The sequence below is a fragment of the Anarhichas minor genome, unplaced genomic scaffold, assembly GCF_050575085.1.
Source record: "Anarhichas minor isolate MPS153535 unplaced genomic scaffold, ASM5057508v1 ptg000056l, whole genome shotgun sequence".
Classification (NCBI taxonomy): Eukaryota; Metazoa; Chordata; class Actinopteri; order Perciformes; family Anarhichadidae; genus Anarhichas; species Anarhichas minor.
In genome coordinates this window covers 901,218-917,883 of record NW_027466502.1, presented here as the reverse complement: position 1 = coordinate 917,883, position 16,666 = coordinate 901,218, and the positions used below count along the sequence as shown (strand labels likewise).

The 16,666-nt window shown below is 44.2% G+C and overlaps 1 protein-coding gene across 4 annotated transcripts in view; it reads right to left on the bottom strand.

Annotated features, from left to right (window-relative positions):
- Nucleotides 1-957: 957 nt before the first annotated feature.
- fgd1 (FYVE, RhoGEF and PH domain containing 1) overlaps nt 958-16,666 on the bottom strand; it is a 42,694-nt gene continuing 26,985 nt past the window's right edge. For 2 of the 4 annotated variants that reach the window (XM_076076374.1, XM_076076376.1), the window contains 10 exons: nt 8,906-8,964; nt 8,628-8,774; nt 8,187-8,279; nt 7,810-7,889; nt 7,564-7,594; nt 7,208-7,429; nt 6,682-6,810; nt 6,425-6,583; nt 6,158-6,304; nt 958-5,904 (listed from right to left, as the gene is read on the bottom strand). In XM_076076374.1, the coding sequence (XP_075932489.1) occupies nt 5,623-5,904; nt 6,158-6,304; nt 6,425-6,583; nt 6,682-6,810; nt 7,208-7,429; nt 7,564-7,594; nt 7,810-7,889; nt 8,187-8,279; nt 8,628-8,774; nt 8,906-8,964 (1,349 nt within the window). In that variant the 3' untranslated portion in view covers nt 958-5,622. The remainder of the gene's footprint in view (nt 5,905-6,157; nt 6,305-6,424; nt 6,584-6,681; nt 6,811-7,207; nt 7,430-7,563; nt 7,595-7,809; nt 7,890-8,186; nt 8,280-8,627; nt 8,775-8,905; nt 8,965-16,666) is intronic. The other 2 variants (XR_012947483.1, XM_076076375.1) reach the window with 2 other exon arrangements.

The following is a 16,666-nucleotide window of genomic DNA, read 5'->3' as shown; positions in this document are numbered from 1 at the left end:
TTTGTTTCAAAGATAATAATTATGATAATTGTTATAATAATGATAATAATATATTGTTAAAACACATTAAACTATTACACATTTCAAAAGTAAACAAATAGTATCAGCTAACTGTCCTGAGATGATATTTATTAAATGATTATTACTGATGCATTCAGAGGTAAATAAAGTCGTGGCTGGTTGAACTGAATTATTTTACTAAAAGTAACTGTAGTGCAGTAAAAAGTACAATATTTATTCTGAGATGTAGTAGAACATGGTAATACTCGAGTAAAGTACCTCAAAGTTGTTCTTAAGTTCAGTACTTGAGTAAAATGTACTTACTTACTAGTATTTAGAACGTATAGTTCATTTAGCTATCAATATATTAAATATAGATTCTACAGTATGACAATCATTTATTGACATTCGGTTTGTTTTTTGGTAAAATGTTGTATCAATAAATGTAAATTGAATTTAGAAAAATGTAATATTTAGTTGAAAAATGCTTGACAGGAATAAACTACTGTTTCTTGTGAAGCATGAATGAACTTCAGCTGCTTGGTTATGATTCATAAAGACAATAAATGATCCAATCCTTGAAAGCCGTACAACTAGTAGTAAAGTAGTGTGTGACGACCCTCCTCCTCCTGTCATACACTAGGTGCCCTGTGTGTTTAATTTGTTACAGGTGCTGATCGGAGGCTCGTCTGCTGGATGAGCCTCACCTGTGCCGGTGTGGCTCTGCCTTTAAATACCCTCTCCAGTTGGCAGCCGGTCTTTCTGGGAGGAAGAGCCTTGGTGGCACTGGCCTAAAACAACTACATCTGTTTATGTTTGACTACCATTTAACTTGTGTTGCTGTTGTTAAAAATAAAATTGCTTCTTTTTAGCAGCCAGCTCGTTGTCTCCCTTGTTTTGTCTCAGTCTCTGAACCGGGCTGTGACAAGTGCAGCAGTAGCAGTAGTACCTCCAGCGTTCAGTTTTTATGTTTTTATTTCATTTAACATATGTATTTTCTCACAGGAGGGCATCATGGGAAACAGGATGGAAGGCAGTGGCCGGCCACTAACCAATAACCTGCAACCAATCAACCAAGCAATCAATCAATCAATCAATAAACCAATCAATCAATCCTCAATAATCGATAATAACAAGATACCTCTACAACAGGAAGAACAACACACCACCACGCTGCTGTTACACCCGGAGACAGAGATGCTGTTGGTGTTGGTAAATGACGTCACAGCCAGTCCTCCTTCGATTGCCTGTTAAAGGTGCAGCGTCTTCACCAGGAACTGAAGACATCACAGTGTGCTAGCTGCTAGCTGCTACAGCTAAACGTTACTGATGACCACTGTCCTCCCGTCTCCTGGTGCGGAGGAACAGACGTAAAATATTAGTCGTCATTTCAGCCATTTTGGATTTAATCAAGTAAATCTATCGGAGCGTAGCGCCGGTTAGCGCCTCAGTAAACACAAAGATGGCCGACGACACCCGCTGAGGATTATTTTGACCGGCTCTGAGAATTGTTCGTGTTCGTTAGTTATAAAGAGCTCAGATTATTTATATTTGTTCCATGTTTAGCTTCATCTCTGTGGAGGTCTCCAAGGTAACAGCAGCCCATAATAGTCCAGAACACCGTGCCCGTCTGATGAGGAGAATCAGAAACCACTGAGATAAGAATCAGGATCAGATCAGGATCAGATCAAGATTAGATCAGGATCGGATCAAGATCAGATCAGGATCGGATCAGGATCAGATCAGATCAACATCAAGATCAGATCAACATCAGGATCAGGATCGGATCAAGATGAGATCAGGATCAGTATCAGGAGGTAAAAAAAAAAAAACACAAACAAAAATAACACTTTGGATTAAAATACAAATAAATACAAAACCACCGACAGCCATCGAGTCGTCTGATTTGGCACAAGAAAGGTTCAATAAAAGTGTAAGGCAAAATACACAGAACAGAACCAGTTAGAACCGGTTCTATCTGGTTCTAAGCGGTTCTAACTGGCTGTAAATAAACCAATTAAAACTTGATGTAACTGGTTAAATTGGGCATTCACTGGTTCTGCTGACAGGCGGTTATAACTAGAGACGAACCAGAGTCTTTCCACATAAAGTCATAAAGTATTAAAAATACAACAGGACTTTATATTATAAAAAGCTTAAATGCTCATCAGAGTAGAAAAGAGATCACATTTAAAGTTCATTCATCTCAAAGCTATCGCTACGATCAAGATTCACTCATGAAGACAAAGTCACGCACATCTGTAGTGTCGAGATAGCATTGGTGAAGTTTGATTCACATGTTGTAATGATCCTGGCTAGCTAGACCTGTAGCCGCTAGCTCCTAGCATCTTTCTGATATATCTGAATCCTCACAATAACTTAAAGAGAAGTTGTTAGCAAGCTGACGAGCTGTTTAGCTAACATTAGCTTTGTCTTCACATAAAAGCTCCGTTGGATTAGCACATTGCTAACAAGCTTACACACAAGTGACATCCACAGGTCACTCGTGGATGTTTAGCGTACGTGCTCATTAATGTTTGGATGCTTTATCAACACAGCAAGTGTCACATTATCCCTAACGGGATTTTCAATTATATCATATTTATTATTTAGTGTGGTTTGTGAGTCATCAGGAGAGCTATCCTCCGAGCTAGAGTTAGCTTGCATTAGCGGGCACTCACATCTGTTTAAACACAGGAGCATTCACTTAATAAAAGTAATTTGTGTAATAATCTCATGTTCATCTCTGGCTATAACCGGTTTAAACTAGTTTAAGAGACTGTAACTGGCTTAAACTGGTTTCCAGCCCAAAGTAACAACAAGAAATACTAAAACATAATCTGATATATTAGCCAACAACTTCACTACCTCTGTATACGGAATACTGTATAGTTTTGAAAAACGTGCTTTGGCACATGAAGAGAAAGTGCACACTGATACAACACAATCAACTGTATCATACACACACTGGTCAGAACCAGCAAGAACCAGTCCAGACTAGTTAGAACCGGTCTGAAAAAAAATACTGCTCAACAGAAGTCACTCAGATTGAAATTTAAAATGTTTTCCACCACATCGAGACAACTGGTGATGATGGGAACTATAAGGCGGAGTTACTGGCCATTTCCTTCCATTCCCAGTGAGGGAGGTCAACACACCACTAGAGTCTTTACACTTTAGCTTAGCTTAGCTTAGCACACACTGAAGGTACACGGTGACAACCAGAGCCACGACCAGACTGAGCACCATGTTAGAGTTTCATCTCTGTTTGTTCAGGACGTGGCTAGCCTAGCTTAGCACAAAGACTGGAGTAAGTTAAAATGTGAACTTAACATAGCACAGAGGCTGGAAGCAGGGGAAAACTGCTATCTTAGCATAGCACCAAGGCTGAAAGCCAGGGAAAACTGCTAGCTTGGCTTAGCACAAAGACTGGAGACTGGGGGAAACTGCTAGCTTAGCTTAGCACAAAAACTGGAGACAGGGGGGAACTGATAGCCTAGCTTAGCACAACGAGAACAAGAGGATTTGTTCCTTTAAGCTTCACCCTGTTAGCCGTCAATCTAAACTGTGGAGCCAAGATGGCCGCAGCCGAAACACAAACAGTCTGATTGGCTCTGGCTGTGTTGGAGGGATAGCGAGCGTTAACCTTTAACCTTTACTTTAGTCACATGACCGAGGAGGTCACGGGAGAATAAATTATATATTTACAAAATCTATTTACTCTTTGTTTTCTTCTTGCATCAAGCGAACATCAAACACGACCCGGACTCATAAACACGGAGACATCAGTTCATCATCAGGATAATAACAATAATAATAATAATATCAATAATCTGTTCACTATCAAAACACTTTGTCCAAAAGCTGTTCATAGAGACGAGAAACACTGGACCACCAGAAGAGATAAGAACGAGTCTTTTCTTTTGGGCTCCGTCTAATCTCTGGATTCATTGAAACAGAGAGAATCCATCTGACCCCCTTTACAGTCCAGTCTGGATCCTGGATCCTCTTCAAGTCTCAGTCTGGCTTAAAAAAAATCCTCTTCAAACTTTTTACATCGAAGTCCAAAAAAACAAAACCTTCTTGATCCTTCATCATGCCATCATCAGAGTCCTCATTTTTTATCTTAGTTCATTTTTCTTCCCAATCAATCAGTTAGTCGTCTGATGAATAAAAATACGTCTCTCGTTGTCCAACAGAGTTCAAAGAGACGTCTTCAAAGGTCTCGTTGGACCGAAGACGTTCAGTTTACCGAGATATGAAACCATCGTTCATCGCAGGTGTGTCGATTAATGTCAGTCCATTAATCGACTGATCAGTTGATCAGGTGACTACGTTTACATAAATACCAATATTTGATCTCATGTAAACATCGGATCAGGTCTGATCCCCAACAGGAGTGTCTTCAGATGAATGATGGGACGTCATTCAGGGTTCAGGAGAATTCTGTCCTTTCTCCAGTCTCCGTCTGTCCTCCAGACGAACGAGGACGATGTTTAAAGGACAAGTTTTTAAATAAGGGAAAGATCAGAATATGTTGTTCATGTAAACGTAGTCAGTGTCTTCATCATCATCATCATCACATACATATCGTTTCTTTGTGACTTTTTTAACCATAAAAACAAGCAAACGTTGGTTAGATGTTCAGAACGAACAAAAATAATTTAATTAAATCATAAAGTTGACTTTGTGTTTCAAATAGGATTCAAGGTTTCAAATTATATTTTGACTTTTTGAGACGAGACGAGAGGGGAATTTTATTTAAATTTGTATTTTTCAAGTCAAAAACTTGTTTTTGTGAAATAAAAACTAAAACACGGACATTAAAAGAAATAAATATATTAATGATAAGTAAATAAACCACCTCAGGGACTTTATAAAAACCTGCAGTACCAGACTTCTCCAGCAGAGAAGTCTGGTACTAAAGGAGCAGAGGCTGCTGGGAAATGTAGTTTCCCTCCAGACAGGTGCTTTGAGTGGCAGGTTTGGAGGTCAAAATTTTAAAAGTTTCTTCTTCGGGGTAAATGTGAAACATTAAAATGTCTTCTAAGTGCATTTAAAGAGGACACGTCTGTCTTTTTATTCTCCTGTTTCCTCCGACTGTTGAGATCTACTTCCTGTTTCTAGGAAACCAAAAACTTTTTCTTTTAAAAGCAGGAAGACTCTGTTGTTGTTGTTGATCGTGTTGGGTAGCTGACGCACGTGTTGGACGTCCTTCTTCCTGCATGTGAACGTCGGCGTTGGACGTAAACCGTGAGGTCCCTAACCGTCCAATCAGAGTGCGAGGCTGAGATGTTCATCACAGCAAGCTTCATGTTCCAGGAAACTTCCAATCAGAGAGCTTCTTACTGCTGATGGTTGTTGTGGAGGTGTCTCCATAGCAACAGCAGCTGGGGATTATGGGTACTGTAGTGTTTAAAACCAAACTCAGGGGAGAAAAAAAAACAGTGGTTCTCATGTTTGAAGAAGAGGGAGACGCCATCTTGTGTCTGACAGTGAGGAGGAATCATGCAGTGTGTGTGTGTGTGTGTGTGTGTGTGTTTGAACATCTGTGTACTGGTTGTGTCATGTTTCCAATAGAGACGGATCTTCATCCTCGTCATCCTTCCTCGTCCAATAGGATCACCTGTTCTCCCCCTCCGCTTCAGCCAGCTCCTCCCCCTCCTCCCCCTCCTCCTCCAGACTCTCCACAATTGGCCGGTGGACCTGAGGCTCCTCCCCCCTCCCGGCCCTCAGCAGGACGTCTATCCACCGCCGCTGAAGCTCCTCCCCCTCAGCGCTGAAGTACAGGGTCAGGTGACTCTGGGAGATCTTGAAGGCATGGCGTCGCTCCAGCCGGTCACATGACTCAGGAAGAGAGACCTCGAAGCCAATCAGAGGAACGCTGCGCTGCGCCTTCACGTCCTAGTGGAGATCAATACAGTCTGATCAGAGTGCATCATGGGTAACACAGAGACCAATACAGTCTGATCAGAGTGCATCGTGGGTAACACAGAGACCAATACAGTCTGATCAGAGTGCATCGTGGGTAACACAGAGACCAATACAGTCTGATCAGAGTGCATCGTGGGTAACACAGAGACCAATACAGTCTGATCAGAGTGCATCGTGGGTAACACAGAGACCAATACAGTCTGATCAAACCTCCTGTAGATACCTGTGGAGCTCCGTAGATGTAGAGCACCAGCGGCTCGTTCTCCGGGATGACGAACCAGGCCTTCTGCCAGCCCCGCCCACTTCCTTTCTCCATGTGGTGGAGGAAACTACAGATCACACTGTGCTCTGCTGCCAGGGAGGCCTGTTTCTGTGGCAACGAGGGACAGAAGAAGAGATAACCAGAACATTAGGGATGCTAATATCTGTAGTATCAGTGATATCAGAGCGTATTGACCTCACAGTGATGTCACAGTGATGTCACACGTACCTCCAGGATGGAGCGTCTCCTCTGGTTGCTGCTGCTCAGCGTCGCCGGTGAAGGAGACATCCCGACCAGCATCACGTAGCAGTCGATGCAGACTCTGTTAGTCCGGTTATTATCGTAGGAGAGACGAGCTCGGAACTCTGAGCACTTCCCACAAACCACCTGGAGTCAACAAACAGGATGTTTATGTTTACCTCTGAGGTAGGACAGTATAAAGTACTACATGTACTGTGAGGTGTACACAGTGGGGATGGACTCACGTGTCCACAGGCTTTGCAGTGGTGACGTCTCTTGGTGATGGAGTTGAACGGTTCCTGACATTTCATACAAAGAGTCACTTCCTTCTCTCTGATCGGAGTCGGAGCTCGTTTCCCAAGTTCAACACAGCTCTGAGAGAAGGACAGGAGGAGAGGACAGGAGGACAGGAGGATAGAAGGACAGGAGAGGACAGAAGGACAGGAGGACAGAAGGACAGGAGGACAGGAGGATAGAAGGACAGGAGGAGAGGACAGAAGGACAGGAGGATAGAAGGACAGAAGGACAGAAGGACAGGACAGAAGGACAGGAGGATATAAGGACAGAAGGACAGGACAGAAGGACAGGAGGATATAAGGACAGGAGGAGAGGACAGAAGGAGAGAAGGACAGAAGGAGAGGACAGAAGGACAGGAGGACAGAAGGACAGAAGGAGAGGACAGAAGGACACCACTTCTTTAGTTCTAACAGCGTCATCAGTTATGAATCATTTACAAACATCCCATAATGAGCAGCTGTATCAGTTCTTCACCGTGTGCTTCGTTATATTCTCTAAACAGATGTTTTCATTCAGTGTATCTGTCGTGAAGGAGACTTCCCTCAGCATTAAAGGTAACAGGTGAGTGTCCTCTGCTCTGAGACCAGGTGTTACCGGTGAGTGAGGCGGCGTGGACTCTTCGTCTCTCAGAGAACAGGTGAGATGTCTGAAGCTGTCCATCGTCTGCTCGTGTCTCTGGATCGTCGCCTGGATCGCCTGAAGACACAAGTTTCACATTAAATGTGATGCTTTTAATTTGAAGCATCTGTCACAGGAAGTATTTCAGTGACAGTGATGTCACAGGGTGCTGGAGTACATCATGACATCACTGCAGCCAGGTGAATGTTTACCTGAATCCAGTCGTTCTTCTCCTCCTCCGTCCTGCAGAGACAGAGAACATCTGTGAGACAACTACTGTCTGTCTGTCTGTGTGTCTGTCTGTCTGTGTGTCTGTCTGTATGTGTGTCTGTCTGTCTGCGTGTCTGTCTGTATGTGTGTCTGTCTGTCTGTCTGTCTGTATGTGTGTCTGTCTGCGTGTCTGTCTGTATGTGTGTCTGTATGTGTGTCTGTCTGTCTGTGTGTATGTGTGTCTGTACCTGGCCTGCAGCTCCAGGGATCTCTGTTTTCCCGACACCAGGAATGTTCTGGATGCTGCAACACTGCTGGTCTCCTTCAGCTGGACAGAGATACAAAGACAGGTGAACAGAGAGTGAGACAAGTGGACAGAGAGAAACAGGTGGACAGATATTTAGACAGGTGGAAATACAGTGAGACAGGCGGAAAGGGAATGAGACAATTGGACAGAGAGAGAGAGAGAGAGACCGAATATTGACAGACAGAGAGAAAGGTGAACAGACAGAGAGACAGGTAGACAGAGAGTGATACATGTGGACAGAGAGTGACACCGGTTTTATCAGATTCAGGTCTAGGAGGCGGAGCTTCACTCAGTGTTAATCAGCTGATGCTGTCTCACCTCCATCCCGTCCACATCGATGCGAGCACGGACTCCGTACTTCTGACCAATCAGACGCAGCTTTGGGACGCAGTACAGCAACCTGTCGTTAAACTGCAGAGAGAGAGACAGGCATGAGGACACAGAATAGTGAAACACTAGAGGACAGTAGAGTAGAGGACACTAGAGGACAGTAGAGTAGAGGACAGTAGAGGACAGTAGAGGACAGTAGAGTACCAGGATGAGGACACAGTATAATACTAAAACACGAGAGGACAGTAGAGTAGAGGACAGTAGAGTACAGTAGAGTACCAGGATGAGGACACAGTATAATACTAAAACACTAGAGGACAGTAGAGTACAGTAGAGGACAGTAGAGTACCAGGATGAGGACACAATATAATACTAAAACACTAGAGGACAGTAGAGTAGTGTACAGTAGAGTAGAGGACAGTAGAGTACCAGGATGAGGTATCGGTCCTGCGTGGTCCCGTTCTTGTTGGACAGTTTTAGGATGTGTCCTTCTTTAATGAGCTCGTTTGTCGGGTTAACGATATCTTCCTCTCCGCCCAACAACTCGTACACCTTCAACAACTTCCTCATTCGGTCCTGAAGGAGACACAGAGACAGAGACAGGTAGAGACAGGTAGAGACATAGACAGATAGAGATAGGTAGAGACAGAAACATGTAGAGACAGGTAGACACAGAGACAGGTAGAGACAGATGTATTGAGTCTCACCATTTTCTTGATGGCAGCGTTGGAGTGTTCTGCTGCTGTGGCGATCAACTCCAGAGAGTCTGCAGAGAGACGAAGATCACACGATCACATGGTCACAAGATCACACAATCACAAGATCACACAATCACAAGATCACACGATCACAAGATCACCCGATCACATGGTCACAAGATAACATGATCACACGGTCACAAGATCACAAGATCACACAATCACACGGTCACAAGATCACAAGGTCACAAGATCACAAGATCAGACGATCACACAATCACAAGATCACACGGTCACAAGATCACACGATCACACGGTCACAAGATCACAAGATCACACGATCACACGGTCACAAGATCACACGATCACAAGATCACACGATCACACGACCACACGATCACAAGATCACACGGTCACAAGATCACACGGTCACACGGTCACACGGTCACAAAATCACACGGTCACAAGATCACACGATCACACGATCACACGGTCACACGGTCACACGATCACAAGATCACAAGGTCACATGGTCACAAGATCACATGGTCACACGGTCACAAGATCAGTGGGACTTCCGGTTAGCATGCGAGACAGGTAGACGTGCCTGAGGTAGGCTCCTGTGCTTTGCCACTTTTCATTATTCAACTTTAAAAAACACATTGATACTTTCGCCTGTACGGCTTCATCTTTATGTCTAAGAGACAATGAGCCATAACTTGCGGTCGAAAAAAGAGGATCGAGTCATCATACCACCGGGAGGGACGATGACGACGGCTACAGCAACAACTAAAGCCAAGATGGCTAACTCTGCTAACGCCGAGGGCGGCTCCATGTTTCTCCCGGCGGACTTGGAGAGGTTGCGCACTTGGAGAGGTTGCGCACCATGCTGGTTAGTGACCTCAAAAATGCAATCGATGAGGCCTTGGCCCAACTGGCGGACTCTGTCAACAAACTACGTGAAACTACGGAGGATCACGGCCGGCGCTTACTGACATCGAAGAAGCCCTGTCGGGCTACAGTGACAGAATTGTCGACCTTGAGGAAAAGTGTGTCTCGTTAAATCTCAGAAACTCCCTTCTCGCTGACACAGTGAATGATCTTGAAAATAGATCAAGGCGGTGCAATTTCAGAGTGATCAACTTGGTCGAGAAAATAGAAGGGACTGATCCGATCAAGTTTATGTCGGGCTTTTTTGCCGAGATCTTGGGAAGCGACTTATTCCCTACTCCACCGACTCTGGACCGGGCACACCGCCTCGGCGCACCGCGCTCTGGTCCCAACTTCAAACCGAGAGCTATGATGGTGACATTTTACTATTACCAGGATAAGGAACGTGCACTGAGAGTGAGTCGGGACAAGCTCAACTACCGCGGGGGGCGAGTCGTCTTCTACCCGGACTACAGCGCCACTGTCAACAAGAAGCGAACGACATTTAACCCCGTGAAGGCTCTTCTCTACCAGAAAGGAGTGAAGTTCCGTATGATTTTCCCTGCTGTGTTAAAGGTCGACTACAAAGGGGAGACACACTCTTTCAACACTGCGGAGGAGGCGCAAAAATTCTATGACCAGCATGTCGGTGATTCGGTGAACTGTGAGTAACTTAACTCATAAAGTGACTTGACAGATTGAACAAATGTGGGACTGTTGTTGATATCCTGATCTAGTAGGGTTATCTGCTTCTGATATACACTTGTTACTGTTATGTCATCGTACCTCTCCGGGTTGTCATTCAATATCTGTACTCAATGTGATTAATACTTGTTTGCTATAAATGTAACCTGCTAATCTTCTTTTGATTGACCTGCATGGGAGCCACCCCTTGTTCAGGCTCTCGTTCTAGGGTAGTGAGTGATTTGATGCACTGGAAGTTTATGAATAGTTGTTTCCTGCGGTTCTCTTCGTTTGGGGAAGTAGACCTAGGAGCTTTTTTTTCTATTTTTTATTTTATTTTTTTATGGGGTTTTGGGGTAATATGGGCTTGGCCTACAAAATACACTGTAGTACAAACAAACTAATTAACACAGTTATCACAAGGACAGAATTAAAGGACAGGACCAGAGATTCTCTTTTTTCTTCTTTCCAACCAGTATTTAAGCAATCTTCTCCCTAACTCTCACCTTAGAGTCCCTAAACCATCAATTATTAATGGATAATACTAAAAGTTCCTCTGATACTTTGAGGGTTGGAGACAACTCTATCAGACTTATCTCATGGAATGTGAAAGGGGTAAATGGACCGGTAAAACGGGCAAGAGTGTTTGCACACCTAATATACCTTAAAGCTGATGTAGTTTTCCTCCAGGAAACGCATTTGAAAAAATCAATTCATCTTAGACTGCGTAAGGCTTGGTTTAGTCATGTGTTCCACTCAGATTTTGATACCAGGGCACGTGGGGTTGCAATACTGGTCAGCAAAAAAATACAATTCACTCTGACAAATGTTGTTTCGGACTCCTGCGGTCGATACGTGATAGTGACAGGCTCTCTATTCCATACACCTGTTTTGCTGGTTAATGTATATGCTCCCAACTGGGACGACGTCGGCTTTGCTAACAGACTTTTGGCCTCACTTCCAAATTTAAATACACATCAACTGATACTTGGAGGGGATCTAAACTGTGTAATGGACCCTAGCCTGGACCCCTCAACCTCTAGAAGTGTTCCTCCCACTAAAATGTCCAAATCTTTTTCAAATTTTATGAATGACAATGGATGTGTAGATCCTTGGAGGCTTTCAAACCCAAGCTCGAAGGTTTTTTCCTTCTTTTCACATGTTCACTCCTTCTCACGAATTGATTACTTCTTTTTAGACAGAGCTTTCATACCCTTCGTTAAAGCTGTAGAATATTTATCCATTATTATCTCGGATCATGCTCCTCTACAATTAGACATCTCCTTTACCTTAAATCAGAAAGACCGTCCACTATGGAGGCTAAACCCATAGATACTTTTATCGAAATTAATACGGATCCTACAGTTTCCTTTTCCCTTCTGTGGGAAACGCTTAAAGCGTGTCTACGAGGGGAAATCATTTCCTTTACGTCATACTTGAATAAAATAGGGAGGCAACAACTACAGAGGTTAACGGAATCCATTCACAACCTTGATAAGCAGTGTGTTCCTAATCCATCACCTGAACTTTTTAAAGAAAGTGAGAACCTGCAATTAGAATTTAATTTACTATCAACCAAAAAAGCTGAACAACTACTGTTGTACTCTCGTGGCCGGTCATACGAGTACGGGACAAGAACAGTCGGCTGCTGGCACATCAGCTAAAGCGGGAAGCAGCCTCACGACTGATCCCTGAAATTAAAGATGGTCACGGCAACTTGAAAACAAGCCCGCAAGAAATTAATAATGTTTTTGAGGCATATTACTCTAAGTTGTATACTTCTGAATCTACCTTAACCAAAGGACCAATGAAAACATTTTTAGACGGCCTCGACTTCCCCTGTCTTGAATCAGATAAAATCGCGGAACTGAATCGTACAGTAGAACTAGAGGAAGTCCAAGCAGCAATTACAACTATGCAAAGTGGCAAAACTCCGGGGCCTGATGGCTTTACGGCAGAGGTTTAAAAAAAATTGAAGGACAAGCTTTCTCCAATTCTTCTTGGAATGTATCAGGAGTCGCTGGTTAGGGGTACTCTTCCACCTACTCTATCACAAGCAACCATTACACTCTTACTAAAAAGGATAAGGACCCCTCTGATTGTGGATCCTACCGGCCGATCTCACTTCTCAATGTAGACGCAAAAATCATTGCAAAGGTACTGTCTCGCCGACTTGAAAATATTACGCCTCTAATTATTTCTGAAGACCAGACTGGTTTTATAAAAAATTGTCATTAATTTTCCAACATCCGCAGGTTACTTAATATAATTCATACTTCCCACTCTGCACTGGTCCCGGAAGCAGTTGTTTCATTAGATGCCGAAAAGGCTTTTGACCTAATCGAGTGGGAGTATCTATTCATGGTCTTGCAGAAATTCGGTTTTGGTGATGCTTTCGGCTCCTGGATTAGACTCTTATATTCATCTCCGCAAGCGTGTCAGCACCAACTCACTGCGTTCCCCATATTTCACTTTAACGAGAGGCACACGCCAAGGATGCCCACTTTCCCCCTTGCTTTTTGCAATTGCAATAGAACCACTATCCATTGCATTGAAAACATCTCCACTTCTGCGGGGAGTACGGCGGGGTGGGATAGAACATCGTGTGTCACTGTACGCACATGACCTTTTGTTGTATGTGAATGACCCAGTGGCATCTTCTCCTATAATTAAATCGATTCTGATGGAATTTGGTTCATTCTCAGGATATAAACTAAACTTCAAAAAGAGTGAATTGTACCAAATAAACTATTTGGCATGCCAAATTCAACAGTCTTCAGTACCTTTTCGTTAAGCCAGTTTGGGTTTCAAATACCTTGGTGTGAACATAAGCCGCAGTCTTGCCTCTCTTCATACAGCCAACTTTAACCCCTTGGTTGAAAATATGAAAAATGATCTTCTTAGATGGAGCAACCTCCCCCTGTCACTACCTGGCAGGGTGCAGTCTATAAAAATGAATGTATTCCCCAAATTTCTGTACTTGTTTAGATGCTTACCAATATTCTTGCCAAAATCTTTTTTCCAGTCTATTGATAAGATTATTTTAAACTTTATCTGGGCAAGCAAGTCGCCGCGAGTGAGCAAGGTCTTTCTCCAACGCCCAAGGGACTTAGGTGGCCTGGCTCTTCCTAATTTTATTTTTTATTATTGGGCAACTAATATTCAAAAAATATCATTTTGGATTAATGCCCCTGAGACTGATTGGTGCATTTTGGAGGCTCAATCATGCTATTCATCTTCTCTTCCTGCATTGGTATACTCATCTGTCACGACCCGGCTCTTGAGCCATGACAAAAACGGAAGACACACGGGTGGTTAGACGGAAAAGGTTTCATTTATTCTTAACAAACAAAATCATGGTGCTGCAGGAACAGAGAGAGCTCCCGACTGCGGCAGGCAGGTCCTAAATACCACTGGGAGACTGGCCAGGTGCTCCCAATTGTATCGAGAGGCTCCGCCTACAAGGGACCTGCAAGACAGCACAGAGAACAAACAAGGCAATGCCCACAACAGGCCCTGCGTAAAGCCAGAGGCCGTCACACATCTCATCCGATAAAACTGTCCAGCCACTCTTCTAACCCGATTGTCCTTGCTACTCTTAGAACTTGGATTCAATTTCGTCTTCACTTTAAATTTCTAACAGCTTCTTCTCTGGGTCCGATTAGTAATAATCATCTATTCCCACCATCTGTAGTGGACAAAACCTTCTCACAGTGGGGAAAAAGTGGACTGAAGTGTTTCAGGGATCTTTTTGACGATGACCACTTCTCTAGCTTCGACTCTCTTTGTAAGAGATGTGGCCTGGACCGTTCAAATCTCTTCAGATACTTTCAGGTCCGCCACTTTGTAGTGAAATAAAACAAACCTGATGCCGGTCATCCACCCCCCTCAACCCTCCCCTCAGCAACCTGGTACCAGTGGGAAGCAATTTAAGAGGGGAAAAGGAGAGACAAAGACAAACAGATAACATGCAAGGGCTATTTTTTTGTATTGTTTTTTTACTGGTAAGGAGCCCTGGACAAAGCGTCTGCCACCACATTGTCCGAACCCTTGATATGCCGAATGTTTAACCAATACGATTGTAACATCAGTGACCACCTTATCAATCTCTGATTAGGACATTGCAAAGTGTTGAGGAAAGTCAAGGGGTTATGGTCGGTGTAGACGACCACAGGCACTACCCCAGAACCAATATAATCTATAGGAGTACAACCCATTCGGCGTTATAAACGCAGAGATTTCACGCGCTTGCTCCGACAACGGAACCTGCCAATACCCTTTCAGTAAGTCAAACTTACTAATATACTTGGCCTGGCCTACCTGGTCCACACAATCTTCCATACGCGGGAGCGAGAAAGAATCCGGCTTAGTTACCGCATTCACCTTGCGAAAATCAGTACAAAACCTGGGATTATTGTCCGATTTAGGGACCATAAGGCAGGGGGATGCCCAACTTGACGATGAGGGCTCAGCAATACCGTAATCCAACATGTACTTGATTTCAACATCCAAATGTTTATGTTTTTCTGGATTCACACGATAGAATCTCTGCCTAACTGGCTGAGCATCTCCCACATCTATATCGTGCTCGATGAGGTGTGTCTGAGTAGGAGTGTCACCAAACAAACAAGGAAAAGCACTGATGAGTTCAGACAGATCTGCCTGCTTAGATCCCGCTAAATGACCCAGCAACACAGGTAAGTTGCACAGCGACTCAGAGTTCTTTAACCGGCCTCATAGCACAGCCGGATCAAGACAAGGTAACCTGTCTTCCTCCCCAGCTGCCACTGGCTGAGGGGCATAAACCACAGACACCCGCCCCACTGAACACGTCAGGCGTGCGGGCTCCGGAGGGGACTGTCCTTCAGCAGTAGTTGGACCAGACACACGATCGTAATATGGCTTTAATAAGTTCACGTGGCAAAGTTGAGTGGCCTTCCTGCGTTGGGGAGTGGAAATAATGTAATTCTGTTCAGACGTCTGTCTCAGAACCTTATGCGGACCAGTGAACTTCAAGTTGGCAATAGGCAACAGCGCTAATACCTGGTCTCCCACATCAAACACCCGACGCTTAGCCTGTCGATCAAACAGTTTTTTCATCTTTCCTTGTACAGATGAAAAGTTCTGTTTTGCCAGCTCTCCAGAAAACTATTTACATATTCAATGAGGTTTTTTGGAGGTTCTGCTTCCTTCCACCGATCATATAACACAGTCAACGGGCTGCGCACTGTATGTCCAAACACCAAATCATTCGGACTGAACCCCGTGCTCTCCTGCGTCACCTCTCTAGCCGCCAGCATCAACCAGGGCAACCCCTCCTCCCAGTCCTTCTCCATCTGAACACAATAAGCCCGTAACAGCGACTTCAGTGTCTGGTGGAAGCGTTCTAATGCCCCCTGACTTTGCGCATGATAGGCTGATGCTTTATTGTGCTTGACCTGAAGATGTTTCAACACTTGAGAAAACAGACTGGAGGTGAAATTCGAACCCTGATCCGTCTGAATAACTTTTGGAATACCAAAAATTTAAATGAACTGGGTGAGAGCGCGCACCACTGACCTAGCCGTTATCGTGCGCAACGGATATGCAGCCGGATAACGGGTATTCTGACACATTACCGTGAGGAGATAAACTGTGCCCGACTTAGACCCACACAATCAATGATCAAGTGCTCGAAAGGCTGGCCGATAACTGGAATGGGGAACAAAGGAGCAGGAGGTATACGCTGATTTGGCTTGCCAGTGATCTGACACGTGTGACATGATTTAATATACGCAGCAACATCTTTTTTCAACCGCGGCCAAAAGAAATGCCGTAGGACCCGAGCATAGGTTTTCCTGACCCCCCCCAGTGTCCAGACTCATCATGAGCCAATTTCAAAGCAGACTCCCTGAATTTAAATGGCAACACAATTTGGATAATGGGGTCCCCAATGAAACTATCACCATGAGGCATCCATTTTCTTAGTAGCAGCGCATCGTGCATGAAATAACCATGAGAATTATTTCTTACCTCCTCCGCGGGAAGCACCTGCTCGAACAATCCTCTCAAAGAAGGATCAGTCCGCTGTTCAGCTTTTAGGTCTTCCTGCGAAACTGAGAGGGGTACATCAGACAGGGAAAACACACAACTCTGACGTGTCACCTTTCAGATTTT